The sequence below is a fragment of the Lampris incognitus genome, chromosome 12, assembly GCF_029633865.1.
Source record: "Lampris incognitus isolate fLamInc1 chromosome 12, fLamInc1.hap2, whole genome shotgun sequence".
NCBI classification, from domain to species: Eukaryota; Metazoa; Chordata; class Actinopteri; order Lampriformes; family Lampridae; genus Lampris; species Lampris incognitus.
The window spans coordinates 48,413,539-48,436,077 of NC_079222.1; the positions used below are offsets into that span (position 1 = coordinate 48,413,539).

The window sequence follows — 22,539 nt, forward strand, 5'->3', positions numbered from 1 at the left end:
GTGCACTCAGGTCTTGAAAACTCCAACTATGTTGAAGACATTTCTTCTCAGACAATGCCCTGCTGTCAGGGAGAGCAACATTGATAACATAGCAACACTGAAATGATAGGCACTTATGTTCTACATTATATTATTTGTTTTGACCTGTTGAATGTGTCAGCACACCCTCACACACACACCCACACACACACACACACACATACCGGAGGGTGTGGTCCAATTATCGGGGCATCACACTGCTCAGCCTCCCTGGGAAAGTCTATCAGAATCAGAATCAGAATACTTTATTCATCCCCGAGGGGAAATGGGGTTCTATTACAGACACTGACGCTAAAAACTAACTAGATACAAGATAACAAGAAAACAGAAACAAATAGAAAAAGAAAAACAGAAACAAATAGAAATAAAAGATAAAATAAATAGAAATAAGAACAAACTATATAAACAAGCATGGTGCACATAACACCCTATCTGTATTGCACTACCACAGCACAAAACAAACAGCACAAACAAAACCCTGCGTCTACTCTAGGGTGCTGGAAAGGAGGCTCTGACCAATTGTTGAACCTCAGATCCAGGAGGAACAATGCGGATTCCGTCCTAGCCATGGAACAACGGCCCAACTCTTAACCCTTGCGGAAGTATTGAGGGAGGCATGGGATTTTGATCAGCCAGTCTACATGTGTTTTGTGGACTCGGAGAAGGCTTATAATCGTGTACCCTGGGGCATTCTGGGGGGGTACTCTGGAAGTATGGGGTACCGGGGCAGTTGCTACAAACCATCCAGTCCTTGTATAAACAAAGTGAGAGCTGTGTCCGCATTCTCAGCACAAAGTCAAACACTTTTTCGGTGGGTGTTGGACTCCGCCAAGGTTGTCCCTTATTTCTAATTCTGTTTGTGATATTCATGGACAGGATCTCAAGGTGCAGCCAAGGTGAGGAGTTTGTCCATTTTGGGAACCTCAGAATTGCATCTTTGCTCTTTGCAGATGATGTGGTTTTGTTGGCTTCATCAGGACACGACCTCCAGCACGCACTGGGGCAATTTTCAGCTGAGTGTGAAATGGCCGGGATGAGAGTCAGCACCTCCAAGTCTGAGGCCATGGTTCTCTACCAGAAAATGGTGGATTGCTCCCCCCGGGTTGGGGATGGGCTGTTGCCTCAAGTGAAGGAGTTCCAGTATCTCGGGGTCTTGTTCACGAGGGAGGGTAGGATGGAGCGGGAGATTGACTGGCGGATTGGTGCAGCATCAGCAGTAATGCGGACGTTGTACAGGACCGTTGTGGTGAAGAGGGAGCTGAGCCGAAAGGCAAAGCTCTCAATTTACCAGTCAGTCTTCATTCCAACCCTCACCTATGGTCATGAGCTTTGGGTAGTGACCGTAGGGTGTCTGGGCTCAGCCTTACAGATAGGGTGAGGAGCTCGGACATCCAGAGGGAGCTCGGAGTAGAGCCGCTACTCCTTCACGTCGAAAGGAGCCAGTTGAGGTGGTTCGAGCATCTGATTAGGATGCCTCCTGGGCGCCTTCCTTTGGAGGTTTCCCGGGCACATCCAACTGGAAGGAGACCCCGGGGTAGATCCAGAACGCACAGGAGGGACTACATGTCCAATCTGGCCTGGGAATGTCTTGGGATCCCCCTGGAGGAGTTGGGGGGCGTTGCTGGGGAGAGGGATGTCTGGAGTGCCCTACTTAGCTTGCTGCCACCGCGAACCGACCTCTGAGAAGCAGCTGATGATGTGATGAGATGAGATGAGAATGTGTCATCTTGTTTGTCAGAATTGCCATAGTTTAAACATTCTGATGAAGCTGTCACAGGTCTTGTGTGACATCACATTTTGCTGTGGAAAATGTGTGCTACCAACTAAACCTGATTCACTCTCTGCCACTGTGTGAAATCTCAGCCTGTATGTCTGAGCCAGCAGATCTGCAGAGTCATTTAAACACCTTGACATACCAGTGGTAACATGCTAATTGTCTCTTCTCCCATGAGTTATGTTCATTGGTAAGAGACAATCTCACACATATGGGCCAATTGTGTAAAGCTCCCATTGTTACCTTGCTGTGGTTGGTATTGCAATGCCATTGTCTTTTCTGTTTCCTGATATTGATATACTTAAAAACATACTTTTCCATGTACAGTACTAGTAGTAATGTACTATAGGACATCCGGGTAGCATAACGGTCTATTCCGTTGCGTACTAATACGGGTATCACCAGTTCGAATCCCCGTGTTACCTCCGGCTTGGTCGGGTGTCCCTACAGATACAATTGTGGGCCTGCGAGTGGGAAGCTGAATGTGGGTGTGTGTGCTGGTCGCTGCACTAGCGCCTCTTCTGGTCGGTCGGGGCACCTGTTTGGGGGGCAGGGGGGAATAGTGTGATCCTCCCACGCGCTTCATTCCCCCTGGCGAAACTCCTCACTGTCAGGTGAAAAGAAGTGTCTGGGGACTCCACATTTATTGGAGGAGGCATGTGGCAGTCTGCAGCCCTCCCCGGAATGGCAGAGGGGGTGGGATGGCTGGGATGGCTCGGAAGAGTGGGATGATTGGCCAAGTACAATTGGGTAGAAAAAGGAGGAAAAATCCCAAAAAAAGTAATGTACTTTGGTTTTCCATTCAAAGGTGTCAGACCCCAAATTATTATGGCCGTTTTGCATCCTAGAATGTTTACACAAATGAATTTTGCCTAGTGTGGAGACCACTGATCCATAATGAACTCTGAATTGATAACCTAATGATAAAATGCCCATAACGGTTGGCGGCACTGCAACGCCATCTTGTTATTCCTTGAAAAAGTTATTTGTAATGTATGGAGGAACACTCCCCCTCTGGGAGTATCCTGTTTTATTATGGATCAAAGTGGTGAATTGTGGGTACCTCAAAGGACAGCTATGGACACGAAGGACCCCCCCCAAAAAATCCAACCTGCTACCCCGATTTTTTTTTCTGTTTTGAGTCATGTCTGGCATTTCACATTGCCGTAGATGACCCTGTCTGTTGCGCCTGTTTTGTGTACGCATTCTTTATTGTCAAAAGAATAAGTTATTTGTGTCCTGCAAGTGTCGCTATGACTAAATGTGCGGCATACAGTTAGTTAGTTGCAAGACCACATTTAAAAAAAAAAGATGCAGTAAAACTATACATAGGTGGTAGCAATATTTATCATAAGTCTGTGGTTGTAATGTTATTTTTTAACATAAATAGTTGTTAACTGTTTGTTTTGAGAGCTAATGGAATCAATGGCAGACGTATTAAGCACATTTATAATCATAAATTACAACAAACAATATTATGGATGGCATAAATGCTCACCTAGTGGGAAACAAGTTGCTGGCCATGTCCGCCAACTTATCTGTGTCTGCTCCTGCAGCACCGTAGTTGGGGAATGCCAAGATGGCGTCGTGGTGGCGTCACAGATGTTGTGACATCATCAATCAAGAGTTTATTGTCGATCAGCTGTGGAGACAGCAGAAAAACTTAACCATCTATATCTGTATATCAGTCACATCTTTTTCATCACATTTCTGCCTTTTCATACTTGTTTTTTACAGAAATATGTTTTTTGAGGGGCGTCCAGGTAGCGTGGCAGTCTATTCCGTTGCCTACCAACACGGGGATCGCCGGTTCAAATTTCTGTGTTACCTCTGGCACAATTGGCCGTGTCCGCGGATGGGAAGCCGGATGTGGGTATGTGTCCTGTTCGCTCAGGGTACCTCTTGGGGGGGGCACTGGGGGGAATAGTGTGATCCTCCCATGTGCTACGTCCCCCCTGGTGAAACCCCTCACTATCAGGTGAAAAGAAGCGACTCCACATGTACCGGAGGAGGCATATGGTAGTCTGCAGCCCTCCCCGGATCGGCAGAGGGAGTGGAGCAGCGACCGGGATGGCTCGGAAAAGTTGGGTAATTGGCCGGATACAGTTGGGAGGAAAAAGGGGGAAAAAATCCCCCCCCCCAAAAAATGTGTTTTTGTCCTTAAATTCTGATGTTGTGCTTCCCCTTGACAGGGAGTACTTGATAACATAAACTTTCTTATGTTAACAGCAGTAACAAAGTAGGTCAAGTGAGGGGTTACGAGGTTAGGACATCTTCTCTAGATCTTTGTGAAAAGGAGAACCTGAATGGATTTGTGCAGAGTGTGTGGGTCAGAGGCTGGAGTACTTGGCTTTGGTTTGGCCTAGTTTTCAGCTCTCGTATTAACATGTTTCTTATCATGTGTGGCTCCAGCAGGCACAGCATGACCTGACTCACTTTTATCTTCTCTCTCTGGTCATGTTCCACCCATTTTGTTAACTGCTCATCTTTCAAGTGTCTCAAGTGTCTGAAGCAACGTGAGACGGTGAGACGTTGGTGCTTTTCTCTGAAACATCTTGGAGGGCAGCTTTCAACATATCATGTGCTCCCCTAAACCTAATTTCTGTCATATAGCTCTTTAGGTAAAATGATGTAGCGATTTTCTGTTAAAATGTTAAAGACAAAATCTCTCGATCAAAAAAGACAAATCTGCAGTCAGTTTAACTAAGTACATTATTCAGTCTAGTGCATGTTTGACTTCATCTGCTGTAATGGAGTCTGGGGAACACCAAAATTGCAACCGAAAATGGTTTTTCTGTCGTTTAAAAACAACTGGAATATGTATTTAAGTTATTTATGTTGTGTAGTAAAAATAGAGGACAGGCGGCGTAAGTCCATGAATACTGGGATGGCATCCGGCACTTTACCTGTGACCCGGTCCGTAGGGTTAACGGTTGTGTCAGGAAGGGCTTCCGACATAAAGTTCTGCCAAATTGTTATGTGGATTTATGAGACCAGGAATGAAATACCGGATTGGTTGAGGACCAGGTTAACAATGACCGCCATTGGTGCTGTGCCCTCACAGGCTACTGATGGAAACTATTTGCCTGTTGGGGAACGTAGGAAAAGACAGAGGAGAGGAGGGGTACAAGCAAGACACTAAAGAGAGAAGAGACAGCTGAAGAAGAAAGACTTTAGGAAGGCCACACTTAATGTTGGGACAAAGACAAGCAGAGGGAGAGAAATAGCAGACAGGATGAACAGGAGGAGAATACAAGCGATGTGTGTTCAGGAGACAAAGTGGAAAGGGAAGCAAGGCGAGAGAGATTGGAGGAGACTATAAGATATACTACCATGGGACAGACTGTAAAAAGAATGGTGTGGGAATAATCCTAGACAGACAGCTATAGCAGCAAGTCATAGAAGTAAAGAGGGAAGGATGAAGTTGGATTTGTATGGACATCTGGCAAATATAATAAGTTCATATGCACCACAGGTGGGTTGCGATGAGAAAGAAAAGGTGAATTTCTGGAGACAACTGGACAATGTAATGGCAGGCATACCAGGGGATGAAAGAGTTTTTATTGGAGCAGACTTGAATGGACACGTGGGAGAAGGAAATGGTGGCGATAAGGAAGTCATGGGGAAAATTTGGGTTTGGAATGAGAAATGCAGGTGGGGAGTCGATAGGTGATTTTGCTACAAGGAATGATATGGCTATAGTTAATACATATTTCAAAAAGAGGGAAGATCAGACAGCAGCCTACAACCTACATAGAAAAGAGAGAAGGATATATATATAAAATAGCCAAACAAAGAGACAGCAAGCAAAGATGTTGAACAAGTAAAATTGATCAAGAACGCAGATGGAAGAGTACCGTCAAAAGATAAGGATATTTTACAGAGATGGAGGGATTATTTCAGGGGAGAATAACAGAAAAAGGACAGATGAACCAAAAGGGAACGAAGAAGACGTGGGAGAGATTACAAGGGATGAGTTGATAAAAGTCTTGTAACGAATGAATGGGACTGGACAATACACCAGCAGAAGTCTGGGAATACTTGGGCAATACTGGCATAGACTTTCTGACTAGACTCGACTTGACATAATAAAGGCTGGGAAAATCCCAGATGAATGGAGAAAGATCATATTGGTACCAATTTACAAGAATAAAGGTGATGCTCAAAGTTGCAACAACTACAGAGGGATAAAATAGATGGGACATACAATGAAGTTATGGGAGAGAGTGATTGAGGTGAGACTTAGGAAGGAAGTGACTATAGGGAAAGAACAATTTGGATTCATGTCTGGAAGAAGTACCACAGATGTGATATTTGTATTCAGGACCTTAGCTGAAAAATACATTGAAGGACAGAAAGGATTGCACTGCATATTTATTGATTTGAGGAAGGCGTATGACGGAGTACCGAGAGAGGAGTTGTGGTATTGCCTGAGAGCGAAGGGAATGGCAGAAAATTACATCAGCATAATTCAGGACATGTACAGGGACTGTATGACCACGGTTCAATGTGCCGTGGGAACAGCAAGTAAGTTCGAGGTAAAGGAGGGACTGCATTAAGGATCGGCGTCGAGCCCTTTCCTGTTTGTGATTCTGATGGACAGCCTCACAGAACATCTTAAGGAAGAGCCACCATGGAGCATAATGTTTGCTGATGACATCGTGCTAGCAAACAAGGAAAGGTTGGAGAGAGATCTTTAAGATTGGAGAGAAGCACTAGAGATCAGAGGACTAAAGATCAGCAGAACAAAGACTGAGTACCTGTGTATAGATAAGCAAATAGAAAGTCCAGGATTGACCTTAGGAAGAGATGTCTCAGAGGTTAAAGAATTTAGGTACTTAGAATTGACAAGACAGACAAGGCAGCGGTGAGAAGGAAATCAAGAAAAAGACAAAATCTGGATGGAATTCATGGAGAGAGGTTACTGGCGTACTTTGTTACAAAAGAATGCCATTGAGGGTGAAGGGTAAGGTATACAAATCAATGGTCAGGCCTCCCATGCTCTATGGTATGGAAGCAGTGACAACAGCATTGAGGCTAGAATCTACATTACAGGTAACAGAGATGAACATGCTGCGTTGGTCCTTGGGAGTGAGTAGAAAAGACTGGAAGTGAGCTACGTTCAAGATCAGAGGACTGGATGAGAACTTGAGCGAGACAAGATTTAGTTGGTTTGGACATGTACAGAGAGGAGGCATAGACTATATGGGAAAGGAGGTATTGAAATACCTGGCAAAAGAAAAAGAGGAAGACTAAGCAGTATGATGGAAAAAGATTAAAGAGAAATCCCTAGATAGGGCTTGGTTTTTCCATATTTTGTTTAAACATTTGATTTCAAAGTTTTTTTCCTTCTCTTTGTATTCCTCATAGCATTTATGCTTGGCTGTAGCTAACAAAAATATTTTTAGTACTTCTTTATTTTATTTTTTAATTACAATTGGGACAGGAAACAAGTCATTGTTTCAGATCTATTTCTCAGCATTTTCACCAAGGCCAGGCTTCTCCTTCTCCTTCCTCTGTAATTCTGGAGATCTTCTTGAATCTTTCCAGTCAGTCCCTCGTGGCTGGGTGGATTGATATTGAACATGTATTTTTGCATTGGTTCTCACTTTAGGACTCAGTGGAGATCTGGCAGGTGGTCTTGCTGACATTACAGAGTTTGCAGTGGAAAGAAATTGAAGAAAATATATTTGGAAAATTAAAATAAATTTATGAAATATTTGTAGTTTTTGTTTCTGATTCAGTGACATCACAGATCACTTCAAATTGCAACTTTATCTATCATAATTTCTCACTTATCTATCCAGGGGATACAAAACCACAGAGTGTGGCTGTGGCTGAGTATCTGGAAGGGCGAAAAAAGTACGAGGAGCTCAAGAAACAAAAAAGGAAGGGGGGTTCTAACCGTGAAGCACAGGTAAAAAAAACAAAACTCAAAATATTGATTGTTCATTTCATTTGTGAGGTAAATTTCAGTGGACAGACGTGGGATCTGTTCCTGTCTCAAAATGCCTAATATACTTAATTGATGTTTGACTTGTTTGTCTGGTAGACACTGGCCCTCCTGGATCGTTTCAAGTCCAAGCTGTCTTCAGCCATTATTGAAGCCCCAGAGAACGACGTGGAGGAACTGGGAGAGGATGACGACAAGGGGTGGTCAGTCAGCTCTTTACTGATATGAGAAGAAAAAGTTGTTTCTCAATTCTGAGATGTATAATTCAGTTTTCATTAAGCGGAACCAAAAGAATTTTAGTGTTTGGCACACAGAGAGACATTTTTGCATCAACTTTCTGTTGGAAACCTTAAAGAATAGGTTCACTTTGTTTTAACCTAGACGTTGTCGGTCATTATTGAGCTTCTCACAGACAAAAACTTCACCGGTCACTTCAGTATTGAGAAACTTAACACGTTGGTTAATGTTCTTGCTTGGCTTCAACAGAGTCCAATGGAGCAATCTTAAAAAACTTAAATATATCTTAAATATCATAAATATATCTTAAATATATTAATAAATGTATATATATAAAAAGCGTAAATATGTCTTAAATATATTAATAAATATCATAAATATATCTTAAATATATTATATTTATTAAATATATATACATATATAATTTTTAAAAATGGGAAGCTCACAGCTTGTCTGTCTTCCTACATGCACGTTCCATTGAAGCAAACCTTGCCCTCTATCAAGTTAGAACTATTTTATTTTGCACTTCTGCAAAAAAGTTTCACTTGTTACCCATATTTGTCACATTACAGGTTTATTTACTCTGGAAGTACACTGCTAAAGCTAATGGAATAATACTGCAGGGCTATAGGGCCCTCCCTCCTGACCGCCATCTTTAAACAAAGTACATAACAACAAAAGCAAACAGAAATTTGACCTCAAAATGACAGAAGAAAAAGAACAAGACCAAAAAGAAGAAGAAATGGAGCGGAAAAAATAGGGTGCCCATGCAGCTTCAGTGTAGAGCCCTGCACGGGCCAAAAACTCTAGCCCTAGCCCGGCCATGAAGATATGCAAATATACAACTTGCCATCAGAGTCAAAGTCAAAAGTATCTTTACAGGGAAATTAGTTTGCAGCCAGTATAATAAAACTCTCACACAAAAACAAAACATACAAACACCAAGGCAGAACTGACAACAGGACATAGTGGGCAAGGACCATTAACTAGATTTACAATGGCCATGTGTACTATTCAAAGAGGATTGGGGAATAGTTGCAATCATAGCATCGTAAGTATTGTAAGCACACCGCTCGGCGAGCTTGCACTGTGCACCGTGATGAATAACCACGTGGTCAATAGAAACGAGGCAGCCAGCCAGGCACAGAAGGCGAAATGGAGGAAAAGATAATATTGTGTGTGTCAGAATTCCCTGAATTGTACAACACAAGTTTACGCTTATATCGACACCTTGGGATGAAAAGCCCTATCTTAGAAACACCTTTCCAACAAAAAAATTATGCAACTTGTCCTGCTAGAAGTTTTGAAAACCCCTCCTATTTTGCTCTGTCCTCCATGACTTCACCGAGTCAGATGTGCGCTGAACCCAGAAACAGCTCAAATCACGTTGTGTCTGAAAGGGCCATGAGCCATCTGATGTTAATTTCCATTGAGAGTTACTTCCTTTGGGCACTGGACTTCGAGGAATTAATCAGGGATTTTGTTGCCAAGAAAACCAGGCATAGACACTTCTAAGAGTAAATCACTGTTTAATTTCAAAGCTTGTTTTTATGGCATTAATAGGCTCAAGACTGGTAATGCTACTTACAATACATCTGGTGTGGTCTGTTGTATTAGTGGTAGTATTTGCATTGTCGATAGCGTTTGCAGTTGCGCTGAAATTTTCAAGCAGGAATCTTTATGTCATGATAGATATTAAAATTTAAAGGCACTGGAAAGTATCATGGATGGACAATTGATATTTAACTTGCTAGAAATTATGATTCTGATATACTCTGGCTGACCTGTGTGTTTTTGATAGTACTGTAGCTGATGCGGAAGCGAGAATATGAAAGAGATTGTGCCATAATTTTCCTTCATTGATTCATTCAAACTTTATTTAGATTCAGAAATATATCGAGGTAGAGAAAGTGTATTGTGGGTTTTCAGTCAGGGCCTTCAGTAATGAATTGCAGCCCACCCCCACCTCCCCCAGGCAGATTTAGACTGTTACTGTGCGTCAAAATGAGTATGAGGTATAAGGGGGCATCCGGGTAGCGTAGCGGTCTATTCCGTTGCCTACCAACATGGTGATCACCGGTTTGAATCCCCGTGTTACCTCCGGCTTGGTCGGGCATCCCTATAGACACAATTGGCGGGTAGGAAGCCAAATGTGGGTATGTGTCCTGGTCACTGCACTAGCGCCTCCTCTGGTCGGTCAGGGTGCCTGTTCAGGGGGGATGGGGAACTGGGGGAAATAGCATGATCCTCCAACGTTGAGTTTTTCTGATGGCTTTAATTTAATGTCATTAAGTCCAGCCTGTGCAGCAAGGGTAGATACAGACTGTTGCTTCAAAAGGAGCGGAAGGGCAGAGGACTTAATATCCTGAACGCAGACACTCGGATAGCAAAGTGTTTTTGCTTTAGAGATCTCCATGTGGTGAACGATGAAGGATTCTACCACAAGAACAATTGGAGAGCTGCAGCGGTTGTCATCACTGGTGTTATGGCTGGGCCACTTAAGAGGGGCGGGCAGGTATTGCAGTATCTGGGTGACGCTTGGCTAAAGAACTGGAGGAGTGGCCAGGCAACTGCTTCTCTGCGGCACCTGCGGCATTGGAGCCCATAGGCAGCAGAGATGACGTGGGGCCATCTGCAGCAGTGGTGCCAGAGGACGTCGGAGCAGCCTTATCGAGTGGGGTCCAGTCATTTCCTGGAAACTATTGATCAGCTGAAGGGCATCTGGCAAAGGCAACCAGGATTTACCTCTCCTCTTGATGCTTTTAACCAGGACCTACAGCTGTGCCGTATAAAGAGTGGACCAAGATTTTGTCTGAGGTTTAGCTCCATGGATGGGCCACTTGTCATCTTTTAGGGGTGGGAGAGCAGTGGATACAACTGACTCAGCTCCGGTGGTAATAGAGCCACACCATGGGAGAGTGGTGTCATGGTGCAGGACAGCAGCTGAGCACTCAGGAGACACGGGCAAGCGGGGACTGCGGTTGCCACAGCAGGAGGAGATGTTTGGCCCAGGCTATGGCAGCAGTGGAGAAACCTAGGAGTAGCTCATCCGTTTTCCTGAGTTCCATCTTCAGCCATCTGATGTCATCTGAGTATGCTTAGTGGCATTGTCCACACAGCCATGATTGTTTGTTATTAGGGTGATCAGATAGCTTCAACAAACTTAGCTAAGCTAGTCAGATGCAGGGCTACCAGTAGTCTGCCTACGTTTAACACCGGTGTTTCTCCGCTGCTGTTTGGTGGACACAGGCCAACCGGAGTTTCCGGGAGCTGAGTTGGGCTATCACCGCTGAGAGCAGTTCATAAAAACAACTTCAAATCCAAGTCTGACGACTAAAATTCTTTATCCGGTAAAAGATATATAGTTACAAAGGACCAAAATCCAAAGAGTGTGCTGCAAGAATATGGCTAAAAACTGCATAAAAAGTGGAAAATGTCAATTTCTGGCAGAGCTTCTGCTGAGTACACACGGGCTTGTTTTATACTGGCTAAAGAGAAGTTATAATGGCCAGGGTTTTCAATTGCACGGTAAAAAAAATGTTCATTAGTTTTCTTCCACCGTGCCTTTTTCTTGCACTTCAGGTAGAATGGATTGATAGCCAATATTTTAAATAATATTGCTTTAGAACTTTTATGACCTTTGAAATTCTGTGCTCCATATTACCCCATACAAACTTAAAGTTGTACTATGTAAGATTCTAACCTCAATTGAGCCTATATTTGACCCTATGGCATAGTGATATGTTCTCTCCCTATTTGGTCAATTATTGTCAGGAATCAGGAACACTTTCTTGTTTCATTTCATGTACTAGTGTACATGAAACGAAACGAAACGAAATGTCGTTTCCCCCAGCCCACAGCATGCAACACAAAGACAAAAACACATATCAAGAACTACAACAACACAGATCCAAACTAAACAACAAAAAATCGCTGTCCAAGGGAACGAACACCAGCCAGGGTGACTGCCGGAACTGCCAGTCTGCATGGGCTAGCAGTTAGCTTAGCCTGCCATGCTTCCATGTCCTGTCAGACCGCCCTCGGTGTTTTCCTCTTCGGGCACAGCTCCAGGCAGGGGCTGTGGTCCTTGGGCCCACCGGACGCAACAGACCAGGCTCCCTCAGCTGAGCCAACGCCAGCTCTCCCAGCCAGACACCGTTGACACTTACCCGTACTCCACACGACGACACCAAAAACACCGCAGTCAACGCCAGTCGAGGCCGCCACCAGACTGCCCTCGGTGTTATCTGAGCTGCCGGTCTGCATGGGGTAGCAGTTAGCTTAGCCTACCCCGCTTCCATGTCCTGTCAGACCGCCCTCGGTGTTACCTCCTCGGGCACAGCTCCGGGCAGGGCCTTGGTCCCTGGGCCCACAGGACACTGCAGATCAAGCTGTCCCAGCCAATCCAGCGTCAGCTCTCCCAGCTTTCAAATGAAGATAAAACTAAGACGCAGACATGGACAAAGACACTGTATGGACGGTACTGGGTGAGGCTGCCGCAAACATGAATTCGCACCGCCATCTTCCCACACCGGAACTGAGTGAGGCCCGCTGCAAACGTGAATTTGCACCACCATTGTAGCCTGTAAACAAGTTTTTAATGAAATATCAGACTGTAAATTAGCTCCTCCGCTGAAGTGTGCTCACTTGGAGCCTCAGCCCCCATTTATAAGCATTCAGGTTTACCCATTTCAGAGAAGCGCAAGTTGCAAGAATAGCTGAAAAGTGAAAGCCTAAAAAAAAAGAAGCATGGGTATGCCTCCGAGATAATCTCAGTCGAAGCAAGTGCTGAAACAAAACCTTTACTTTGATAGTATGAGGAAATGTGTTGGACTTTGTGGCGTGTTGTCTTGAGCAATGCTGATGCCCACTTTTCACTACCAACAAATTGGTAACTGGTTAACTACTTAGCACCTATTACTCTGCCAAAGTATAGCGCTACAGCTGGCTAGTTTGTAAATGAACTATCTAACTGTCTCGCCAGTTGTTGCAGCCAAAGTATTCAATAAAGGCAAAACCTACCTCCTCTAAAGTAGAAACACATCCATCTAGTTTTAAGGGTAGAAAGACATCCTTTATACCTCATGCCCTGTAAATAACAGTGTGTCTCGCTTTTCCATCATTTGTGTATTCAGTAATGTTCTCTGCACACTTGCTGAGTGGCATGTAGGCAGCACTGTGTGGAGTAGGCAGGGGGATGTGGATAGAGCCAGGCTTTTGTTTCTGTTTTGATTTAGATCCCTTGTGTGCTCGTGTTTGTCCTGATGACATACCTGTGGAGGCATGGAGGTGTTTAGGAGCGGTGACAGTGGAGTTTTCAACTAGATTGTTTAACACAATCTTGGAAAGTGAGAGGATGCCTGAGGAGTGGAGAAGAAGCATACTGGTACCGATTTTCAAGAACAAGGGCGATGTGCAGAACTGTAGCAACTACAGAGGTATAAAGTTGATCAGCCACAGCATGAAGATATGGGAAAGAGTAATAGAAGCTAGGTTAAGAGGACGGGTGACGATTAGCAAGCAGCAGTATGGTTTCATGCTACGAAAGAGCGCCAAAGATGCGATGTTTGCTCTGAGAATGTTGATGGAGAAGTATAGAGGAGGCCAGAAAGAGTTGCATTGTGTCTTTGTAGATTTAGAGAAAGCATACGACAGGGTGCCAAGAGAGGAGGTGTGGTAGTCGGGAGTTGCAGAGAAGTATATAGGAGTGGTGCAGGATATGTATGAGGGAAGTGTGACAGTGGTGAGGTGTGCAGTTGGAATGACCGATGGGTTCAAGGTGGAGGTGGGATTACATCAAGGATCAGCTCTGAGCCCTGTCTTGTTTGCAATGGTGATGGACAGGTTGATGGACAAGATCAGGCAGGAGTCTCCATGGATGATGATGTTCACGGATGACATTGTGATCTGTAGCAGGAGTAGGGTGCAGGTTGAGGAGAGCCTGGAGAGGTGGAGGTATGCACTGGAGAGAAGAGGAAGGAAAGTCAGTTGGAGCAAGACGGAATACCTATGCGTGAATGAGAGGGAGGACAGTGGAATGGTCAGGATGCAAGGAGTGGAGGTGACGAAGGCATATGAGTTTAAATACTTGGGGTCAACTGTCCAAAGTAATGGGGAGTGCAGAAGAGAAGTGACGAAGAGAGTGCAGGCAGGGTGGAGTGGGTGGAGAAGAGTGTCAGGAGTGATTTGTGACAGAAGGGTACCAGCAAGCGTTAAAGGGAACGTTTACAGGATGGTAGTGAGACCAGCTATGTTATATGGTTTGGAGACAGTGGCACTGATGAAAAGACAGGAGGTGGAGCTGGAGGTGGCAGAGATGAAGATGATAAGATTTTCACTGGGAGTAACGAAGAAGGACAGGATTAGGAACGATTATATTAGAGGGACCGCTCAAGTTGGACGGTTTGGAGACAAAGCAAGAGAGACAAGATTGAGATGGTTTGGACATGTGTGGAGGAGAGATGCTGGGTATATTGGGAGATGGATGCTGAATATGGAGCTGCCAGGGAAGAGGAAAAGAGGAAGGCCAAAGAGGAGGTTTATGGACGTGGTGAGGGAGGACATGCAGGTGGCTGGTGTGACAGAGAAAGACGCAGAAGACAGGAAGAAATGGAAACAGATGATCCGCTGTGGCGACCTCTAACGGGAGCAGCCAAAAGTAGTAGTAGTAGTAGTAGTAGTAGTAGTAGTGTGCTCGTGTTTGTCCATATCGTCTTCAGCTAGATATTTGTGCTAGACTAGTCCTGCTTTGTGCTTCAAGCTTGCTGGAAAGTGCTAGAAAGTCTGTTGTAGTGCAGAAAGAATATTTCTCAGTCACTCACCACAGAGCTACACATGATTACTAAAGAGGCAAGAAGAAGACCTTGGGAGCCCCCTTGCTAAACGCTTACTAAATAAATAAATAACTGACATGACTCGCCACAGCAGATATCAGCAACGTCACTTGACAGGATGTGATGTCAGTCCTGAGAGCTTCTTTTTTTTCTTTCTTGTTTGGATTTTGGCCCCCATTTTCTTCCCAATTGTACTTGACCAATTACCCCACTCTTCTGAGCCAACCCGGTCGCTGCTGCCCCCCCTCTGCCGATCTGGGGAGGGCTGCAGACTACCACATGCTTCCTCCAATACATGTGGAGTCGCCAGCTGCCTCTTTTCACCTGACAGTGAGGAGTTTCACCAGACGGACGTGTGGTAGGATCATGCTATCCCCCCCCCCCACCCCACTCCGAACAGGCGCTCCAACTGACCAGCTAGTGCAGTGACCAGGACACACCCACATCCGGCGTCCCACCTGCAGACACTGCCAGTTGTGTCTGTAGGGACGCCCGACCAAGCCGGAGGTACCACGGGGATTCGAACGGTGATCCTCGTGTTGGTAGGGCAACAGAGTAGACCACTATGCTACTGGGACGCCCAGTCCTGAGAGCTTCTAAAGAGGTGAGAGAGTTTGGCAAACACTCGAGTCTTTAAGCATGAAGAACGGGAGCCTAACACAAGGGCGTAATTTTCACTAAATCCTTTCCCTCATGCTAAAAAGCAAATCAGCGAGTTTACAAGAAACAGACAAATTAAAAAAGTAAGAGAGGCACAGATGAGAAGATCGGTTGATCAAAAATAACAATGCTTGATCATAGCTGTGACCACAGAAATGTTCTCCTCAGGCTAGAGTAGCTGAGCCTGGCCCCGATGAAATATATGGTCGCTCTGAATACCGATAAATATATGTGAAAGTTGAAGTTGTGGGCCTGTGTGTGTGTGTGTGTGTGTGTGTGTGTGTGTGTGTGTGTGTGTGTGTGTGTGTGTGTGTGTGTGTGTGTGTGCGCGTGTGTCAAATTGAGATTTTAGCACACAGTCACCAGATTGGCCATCAGGAAATCGACCCTGACATTGTGTTTTCCTCTCATATTCTGTTTTTCACCAAAGATCTCAAAGTCAAACTATATAGAGTCGGGGTTTGAAATGAATACCATGTGTTTGAATTTGAGGAAAGTGTCTGTGTGAGAGAGATTTAGAATAACAAAATCTGTAATTGCTATTAGACTCGAGGAGCCCCCTTGAAGTAGTCTGCCTGTGTGTCTGTGTGGGAGCCCTAATGAGTTTGAGAGAACCCTTGGCTGGCCTTTGGTGCCTCTCGCAGCCGTAGACACCTCACTGTGCCACCCCTGTCAGGTATTGGGAGGAGGGAGGGACAGGGGCAGTAGCATAGCAGTCCTAGAAAAACACCAGTGGGAAGTCTGTGCCACTCTGGGAGCACTGCGAACAGAATGTGGGTTACGAGAGGTCAGACACTGGAAGTCAAGTCTGGGCCAGAGGAGTAAAACTATTCCATCTGTGTCTGTGTCTACAAACTCTACCCCCAACCTACCCCTTGGTCTCTGCAGGCACACACGAAGACCACACTCTCATTTCTGAAAGACCCCCACTCACTTGCACACACACACACACTCACCCTTTCTTTCTCACCGTTCCTTAATCTCTAACCCTTGCTTGTGGAAAAAAGGCAAGAAAAATAAATTTCGGGAAGGGTTCCGCAGCCTTGCGTCGTGGTGGCAGAGGGTGGTTTTGATAAGCGGGGAGCCCCGAATTCTGGGATTCCAGATCTCATCTCGGGCTGTAACCCAGGATGATATGGCCGGCGGGCTGTCATCGCTGAGACTGCTAGACAAATTATCAGAGGCGGCCCGCTTTCATGGCAGGACTCCTCGGGGTCTGCCAGAGTCTAGCCATGACATTCTAGATGAGCTGTCACAACTCATACCAATTTCAAATGAACAAACAAGAGCAGAGAATGTGGCACACACTGAGGCGAGCCAACACACTAACATACACCCACAGCAGCCAGCCTGCTTCTATACACACTAGACATGGCAGCAAATACACAACACTTATGTGTGCTTGTAAATATCTTTTATTCAGAACTAATGCATAGAGAGGTAGTCCTCATGCAGACAAACAGCAGAAGGGAAGTGACATTTAATTTCACAGTATGCATGGAACTTTTATTTTTCTGTAAAGCAAATTTACTCAGATGGATCAACATGTCTAGCACAGAATGGGTATGTGTGCTGTACATTTTATATACAAGTAGATGCAAGTTGTATCAGTTTAGGAAATAACACATTTCCTGAACACCGTGACACAACCAAGCTATTTATCACATCGATGCCCCGCTTAAAATGAATCTCATCAGAGCCCAAAGATCTTTTAATGTTTTTTTTTTTGTTCTGCCATTTCTATAAATTGGTAGTCAGAAATTATCCTTTAATTTTCCTCGACTTTATTTTTCTCAACTCGCTATACTTTGACTTTATAGAATCGCTAATCATCAGACCTACAGAAACAGGTGTCCTGTCCATCTCTTATGCATAATGACCTTGATGGGATTTCTGCTGTGCTGAGCAGTTGTGCCCACTTGTGATGGATGACAGATGGACAACCGTTTAACCATCTTCAAGTCACGCTTCTGCTTCCAATCCGTGTTTTATTCATGCAGGTTTTCCTTTTTGTAGCAGAAATTGATTTGGGTCAATTATTTTTTGGACTAATACTGATGGTCTTGGAGATCTCATCTCAATTGTTCAGTGTGGGTAAATGAAGAAAATTAGATTGGTTTGCCTATGATGTGATAAACTTGTTAAAGGCAAGTTGGTTTTTTGTTTTCTTTGCTAGATCCTTCTAGAGACTGCGCCCCGTTAGAGAAAGTATGAGCACCTGTATTAAGCATACACTGAATTTTGCAAGTAAAAACACATTATAAATAAAGTCACACCCCCACTTTCTTCTGGTGTTGGAAGATGGCAGCGCGAACTCACGTTTGCAGCGGCTTCAGCCGGTACCGACTATGCAGTGTCTTTGTCCATGTCTACGTCTTACGTTTGTGTCATTTGTGAAGTTTTTATTTTGATCTTGGATTTTTTTTCCCTGTTTAATGGCTGGGAGAGCTAGCGTTGGGTTGGCTGGGAGAGCTTGGTCTGCCACATCCGGTGGACCTAAGGACCACGGCCTTGCCTGGAGCTGCACCTGAAAAGGAAGCACTGAGGGTAGTCTGATGGGACGCAGAAGCAGGGCAGGCTAAGCTAACTGCTAGCCCATGCAGACTGACAATTTTGATAACACTGAGGGCGGTCTGGCGGTGGCCTTGCCTAGCGTTGACTGTGTTTTAGTGTTGTCGTGTGGAGTGCGGGGAAGTGTGTCAAAGGTGTCTGGCTGGGAGAGCTGGTCTTGGATCAGCTGAGGGAGCCTGGTCTGCTGTGTCCGGTGGGCCCAGGGACCACGACCCTGCCTGGAGCTTCACCCAAGAGGAAGCACAAGGGCAGGCGGTGTGCCCTCAACAGCGGGGCAGGCTGAGCTAACTGCTAACCCATGCAGACCAGCAGTTCCGACAGTCATCCTGGCTGGTGTTTGCTCTCTGGACAGTAATTTTTTTTTAACTGTGTTGCACTGAATGGACTGTGTTGTTAAATGTTGGTGTGTTGTTGTATTTTTTGCTTTGTTCTCTCTGTTTGTGTATGTTTTTGGTGGTGTCGTTTTTGGAAGTTTTGGCTGTGTGTTTTTATCTTTTGTGTCGCACTGCTGTGGGCTGGGTGAATTGAAATTTAATTTCTTTTATGTACGCAAGTACATGAAAGAAAAGACAATAAATTATTCCTGATTCCTGATGATTCTTTTTTTATACTTTATTTTATAAATAGGAATAGAAATGCAAAAAAGCAAAAACAAACGGTTGGTCACCTGTGCATACATACAGACATACTGATGGAAACACATTTCAGTTCATACAGTAATGGATCAGTAATTGCCTCACAAGATCACAACCACAATCCATTTTTCACAGTATTACAAGAATTTATCAACCCATAGATGTGGCGAAAAATCATTCTCTCCATACTTTGAATATTAGTCACAGTATCTATTCAGTCAATCTGTAACCATTTTCGTGTTACAGCTTTCTTGCTAGCTGCTAATTATATCTTGAATAGATATTTGTCTTGGGCCAATAAATGAGCTGCAATATTGCCCAAATAGATTGTAGAGAAAGAACAGTCAATTCCATCACCAAAAATATTCTGTATTGCCCATATTACCTCCTGTGAGTATGGCCAAATGGCTGGACAGCTCCAAAATATATAGAAATGATCTGCCAGCTGTTCTCCACATTTCCTCCAGCATAAACCCCTTTCCATCTCACCTGTCTGTACACATAACTTGGGGGTTATAAAATATCTAATCAAATTCTGCCAGCAGAATTCTCTCCAAAGACCCGAACTGGTGGAAATAGACTGCACTTGAAAGAACAGTTGCATCTCAGGTACATGCTCACTTGACTGACAACAGTCTGTTAGAACAATTTCAGTCTGGTTTAAGCTCTTTCAAAGTAAAGAGACAGCCTTGTTGTTAATAGCAGCTGACTCTGGGCTCTTAACCATACTTGTTCTTCTTGATCTAAGTGCTGCCTTTGATACAATCTCACATAACATCCTCCTAGAGAGATTAGCTTCCTTTGGAATCACTGGCACCTCTCTTGCCTGGTTTAGAGTTTAGATCATATCTCTCTGACCACACTCAGTTTGTCCAACTTGAAAATTTGAGATCACAGTCCTTTCCTGTTACTACCAATGTTTCCCGGGGCTCTGTATTGGGCCCCCTCGTATTTATTGTTTATTCTTTACCTTTTACCCTTTGGCCACATTTTCGGGAAATTTGGCATTCAATTTCACAACTATGTGGATGACACCCAGCTCCACCAAGCCTACTGCCACTCTTCTGCCCACTTCCCTTTCCGACTGCTTACTAGAAATTAAATCCTGGTTTTCATACCACTTCCTCAAACTTAATAGTGATAGGGCAACTGGGTGACATAGCGGTCTATTCTGTGGCCTACCAACATGGGGATCGCTGGTTTGAATCCCCATGTTACCTCCGGCTTGGTTGGGCGTCCCTACAGACACAACTGGCCGTGTCTGCAGGTGGGAAGCCCGATGTGGGTATGTGTCCTGGTCGCTGCACTAGCATCTCCTCTGGTCGGTGGGGGCGCCTGTTCGAGGGAGAGGGAGAATTGGGGGGAATAGCATGTTCCTCCCACACGCTACATCCCCCTGGCTAAACTTCTCACTGTCAGGTGAAAAGAAGTGGCTGGCGACTCCACATGTAGCGGAGGAGGCATGTGGGTAGTCTGCAGCCCTCCCCAGATCGGCAGAGGGGGTGGAGCAGTGACCGGAACGGCTCGGAAGAGTGGGGTAGTTGGCCAAGTACAACAGGGGAGAAAAATGGGGAAAATCCAAAAAAGAAAAAAAAACTTAATAGTGATAAAACTGAGCTTCTCCTAGTAGGTACTAAATCTACTTTGGCTAAACCTTTGTTTATCTCTGACTACTGACAATTCTACAGTTCCTCCTTCCCCTCAGGTTAAGTGTAGGTGTCATCTTGGACAGCACATTATCTTTTGAAGCACACACAAACAATGCTACTCAGTGTGCATAGTTCCACCTACGCGATATTAATCATCTTCACCAGTCGTGTGCACCTAACAGCACCGCCATTCTCATTCTCACCCTGGTCACATCACATATTGACTACTGCAGTTCTATCTTCTTTGGTCTTCCCCTCAAGTGTCTTCATAAAAACTTCAATTGGTCCAAAATTCAGCTGCCCGTATCATTACCATAACTCCTTCCATAGATCATATCACTCCTGTTCTTCAGCAACCCCATTCGCTCCCTGTTAAATACCGTATTGACTTCAAGATACTGCTCCTCACCTTTAAGGCCCTTAATAACCTAGCTCCATTGCATCTTTCCAAAGTCCTTCATATTCACACACCCTCCCATACTCTCAGATCCTCTTCTGCCATCCAACTCACTACACCATCTGCCCACTTGACTACCATGTGGTCTAGAGCCTTCAGTCGTTCTGCCCCCTGCCTCGGGAACTCTCTCCCACAAGACATTCACAATATTGACTCCACCTTTAAACCCCATCTCAAAACACACTTTTTCATACTGGCATATTCAGTCTGATCCAGACTTTAATGGTTACATCTACGTTGTGTTTTGTGCAGATGAGGATTTTATACCCATCTGTTGTATTAACTTATTATTGTATACCCCTGCTTTGTTTGATTCTGTGCTGTTTGATACAGTGCTGCTTGTTTTTAACTGTGCATCTGATTTCTAGACTTCAATCTAAATTCCAATCGTTTCAGGCTCTTGTTCTGGGCCCATTTCCCTGAGCCATGAATAGACTCGACTCAATCCAGATTGTGATAAGCTATCGACCTCCTGGCTCTTACTCACAATTTCTTGAAGAATTTGTGGAATTTGTCTCAGGACTTGTTACTCATTCTGATGAGATTCGAATTCTTGGTAATTTCAATATTCATCTGAATAAGGCTGCTGATCCTCTAAGTAAAGCCTTTCTGGTGCTTGCTGATACGTTTAGGTTTGTTCAGTTTGTTCAAGAGTCAACTCATTGAACAGGTGAAAGTGGTGGTGGTTGGTGGTGGTGGTTGAGCCTTTTTCTCTCTTTCCTTGCGGCGCTGTTGCTTTTTCTCTGCGGCACAGTGGAGTTCCATTTCACGACATGCAGCTCCTTCCTGCATGGATTTCTTACAGGAGCGCCTTTCCAGTGCAATGTGTTGCTTGATGTGATGTTGAATTTCTTCAGACTGGTGTTGCTATTGTCCTTTGAAACGTTTCTTTTGCCCACCGGGAGCTCGCTGACCTTTTTTCAGCTGGGAGTACAGGATCTGTTTGGGGAGATGTGTGTTGGATATGCGGATGGCATGGCCTGTCCATGGCAGTTGGTGCTCCATTATTGTGGTGGTGATGCAAGTCACGTTAGCTTCTTCCAGGACACTGGTGTTGGTGCGTCTGTCCTTCCAGCTGAGCCTCAGGATCTTTCCTAAGGATCTTGGTGATATTTTTCCAGGGCTCTCAGGTGCCTGCTGTATAGGTGGCCCATGACTCTGCTCCATGTAGCAGGGTAGGGAGAACAACAGCTCTGTAGACCAGGAGTTTTGTTTGGGCCTTCGGTCTCGGTATCAAAAACTTTTCTTGAGTCTGGCATAAGCGCCACTGGCACAACTCAGGTGATGGGTGACCTCAGAGTTGATGTCAGCTTTTGAGGAGAGAAGGCTGCAGAGGTAGGGGGAGTGATCAATGTTTTTTAATAATTTTGTTGTCCACTTTTATGGTGAGCTGGGTAGATGGCTGATTGGATGGAGTTTGATATAAGGCCTCGGTGTTCTTGATGTTTAATGCTAACCCAGGCTCTGTATGCCTTGACAAAGGGGTTCAGAATGTCCTGGAAGTCTTCTGCGGTGTGTGCTGCAGTGACATTGTCATCTGCATACTGAAGCTCAAAGATGATGGTGTTTCAGACATTGCTCTTGGCCTTGAACCTCTTAAGGTTGAAGAGCCTGCCATCAGTTCTGTATAGGATTGGGATCCCCGAGCAGCTGTTCGCCAATGAGGTGGAGTATGGTAGCAATAAAAATGGCAAACAGGGTGGATGCGATGATGCATCCCTGTTTGACCCC

At 44.8% G+C, this 22,539-nt stretch overlaps 1 protein-coding gene across 1 annotated transcript in view; it reads left to right on the forward strand.

Annotated features, from left to right (window-relative positions):
• The window catches only part of cwc27 (CWC27 spliceosome associated cyclophilin), a 76,299-nt gene that overhangs the window by 48,745 nt on the left and 5,015 nt on the right, over window positions 1–22,539 (forward strand). The window contains exons 12-13 of the mRNA XM_056290717.1: window positions 7,621–7,730; window positions 7,866–7,969. Of these exons, the coding sequence (XP_056146692.1) occupies window positions 7,621–7,730; window positions 7,866–7,969 (214 nt within the window). The remainder of the gene's footprint in view (window positions 1–7,620; window positions 7,731–7,865; window positions 7,970–22,539) is intronic.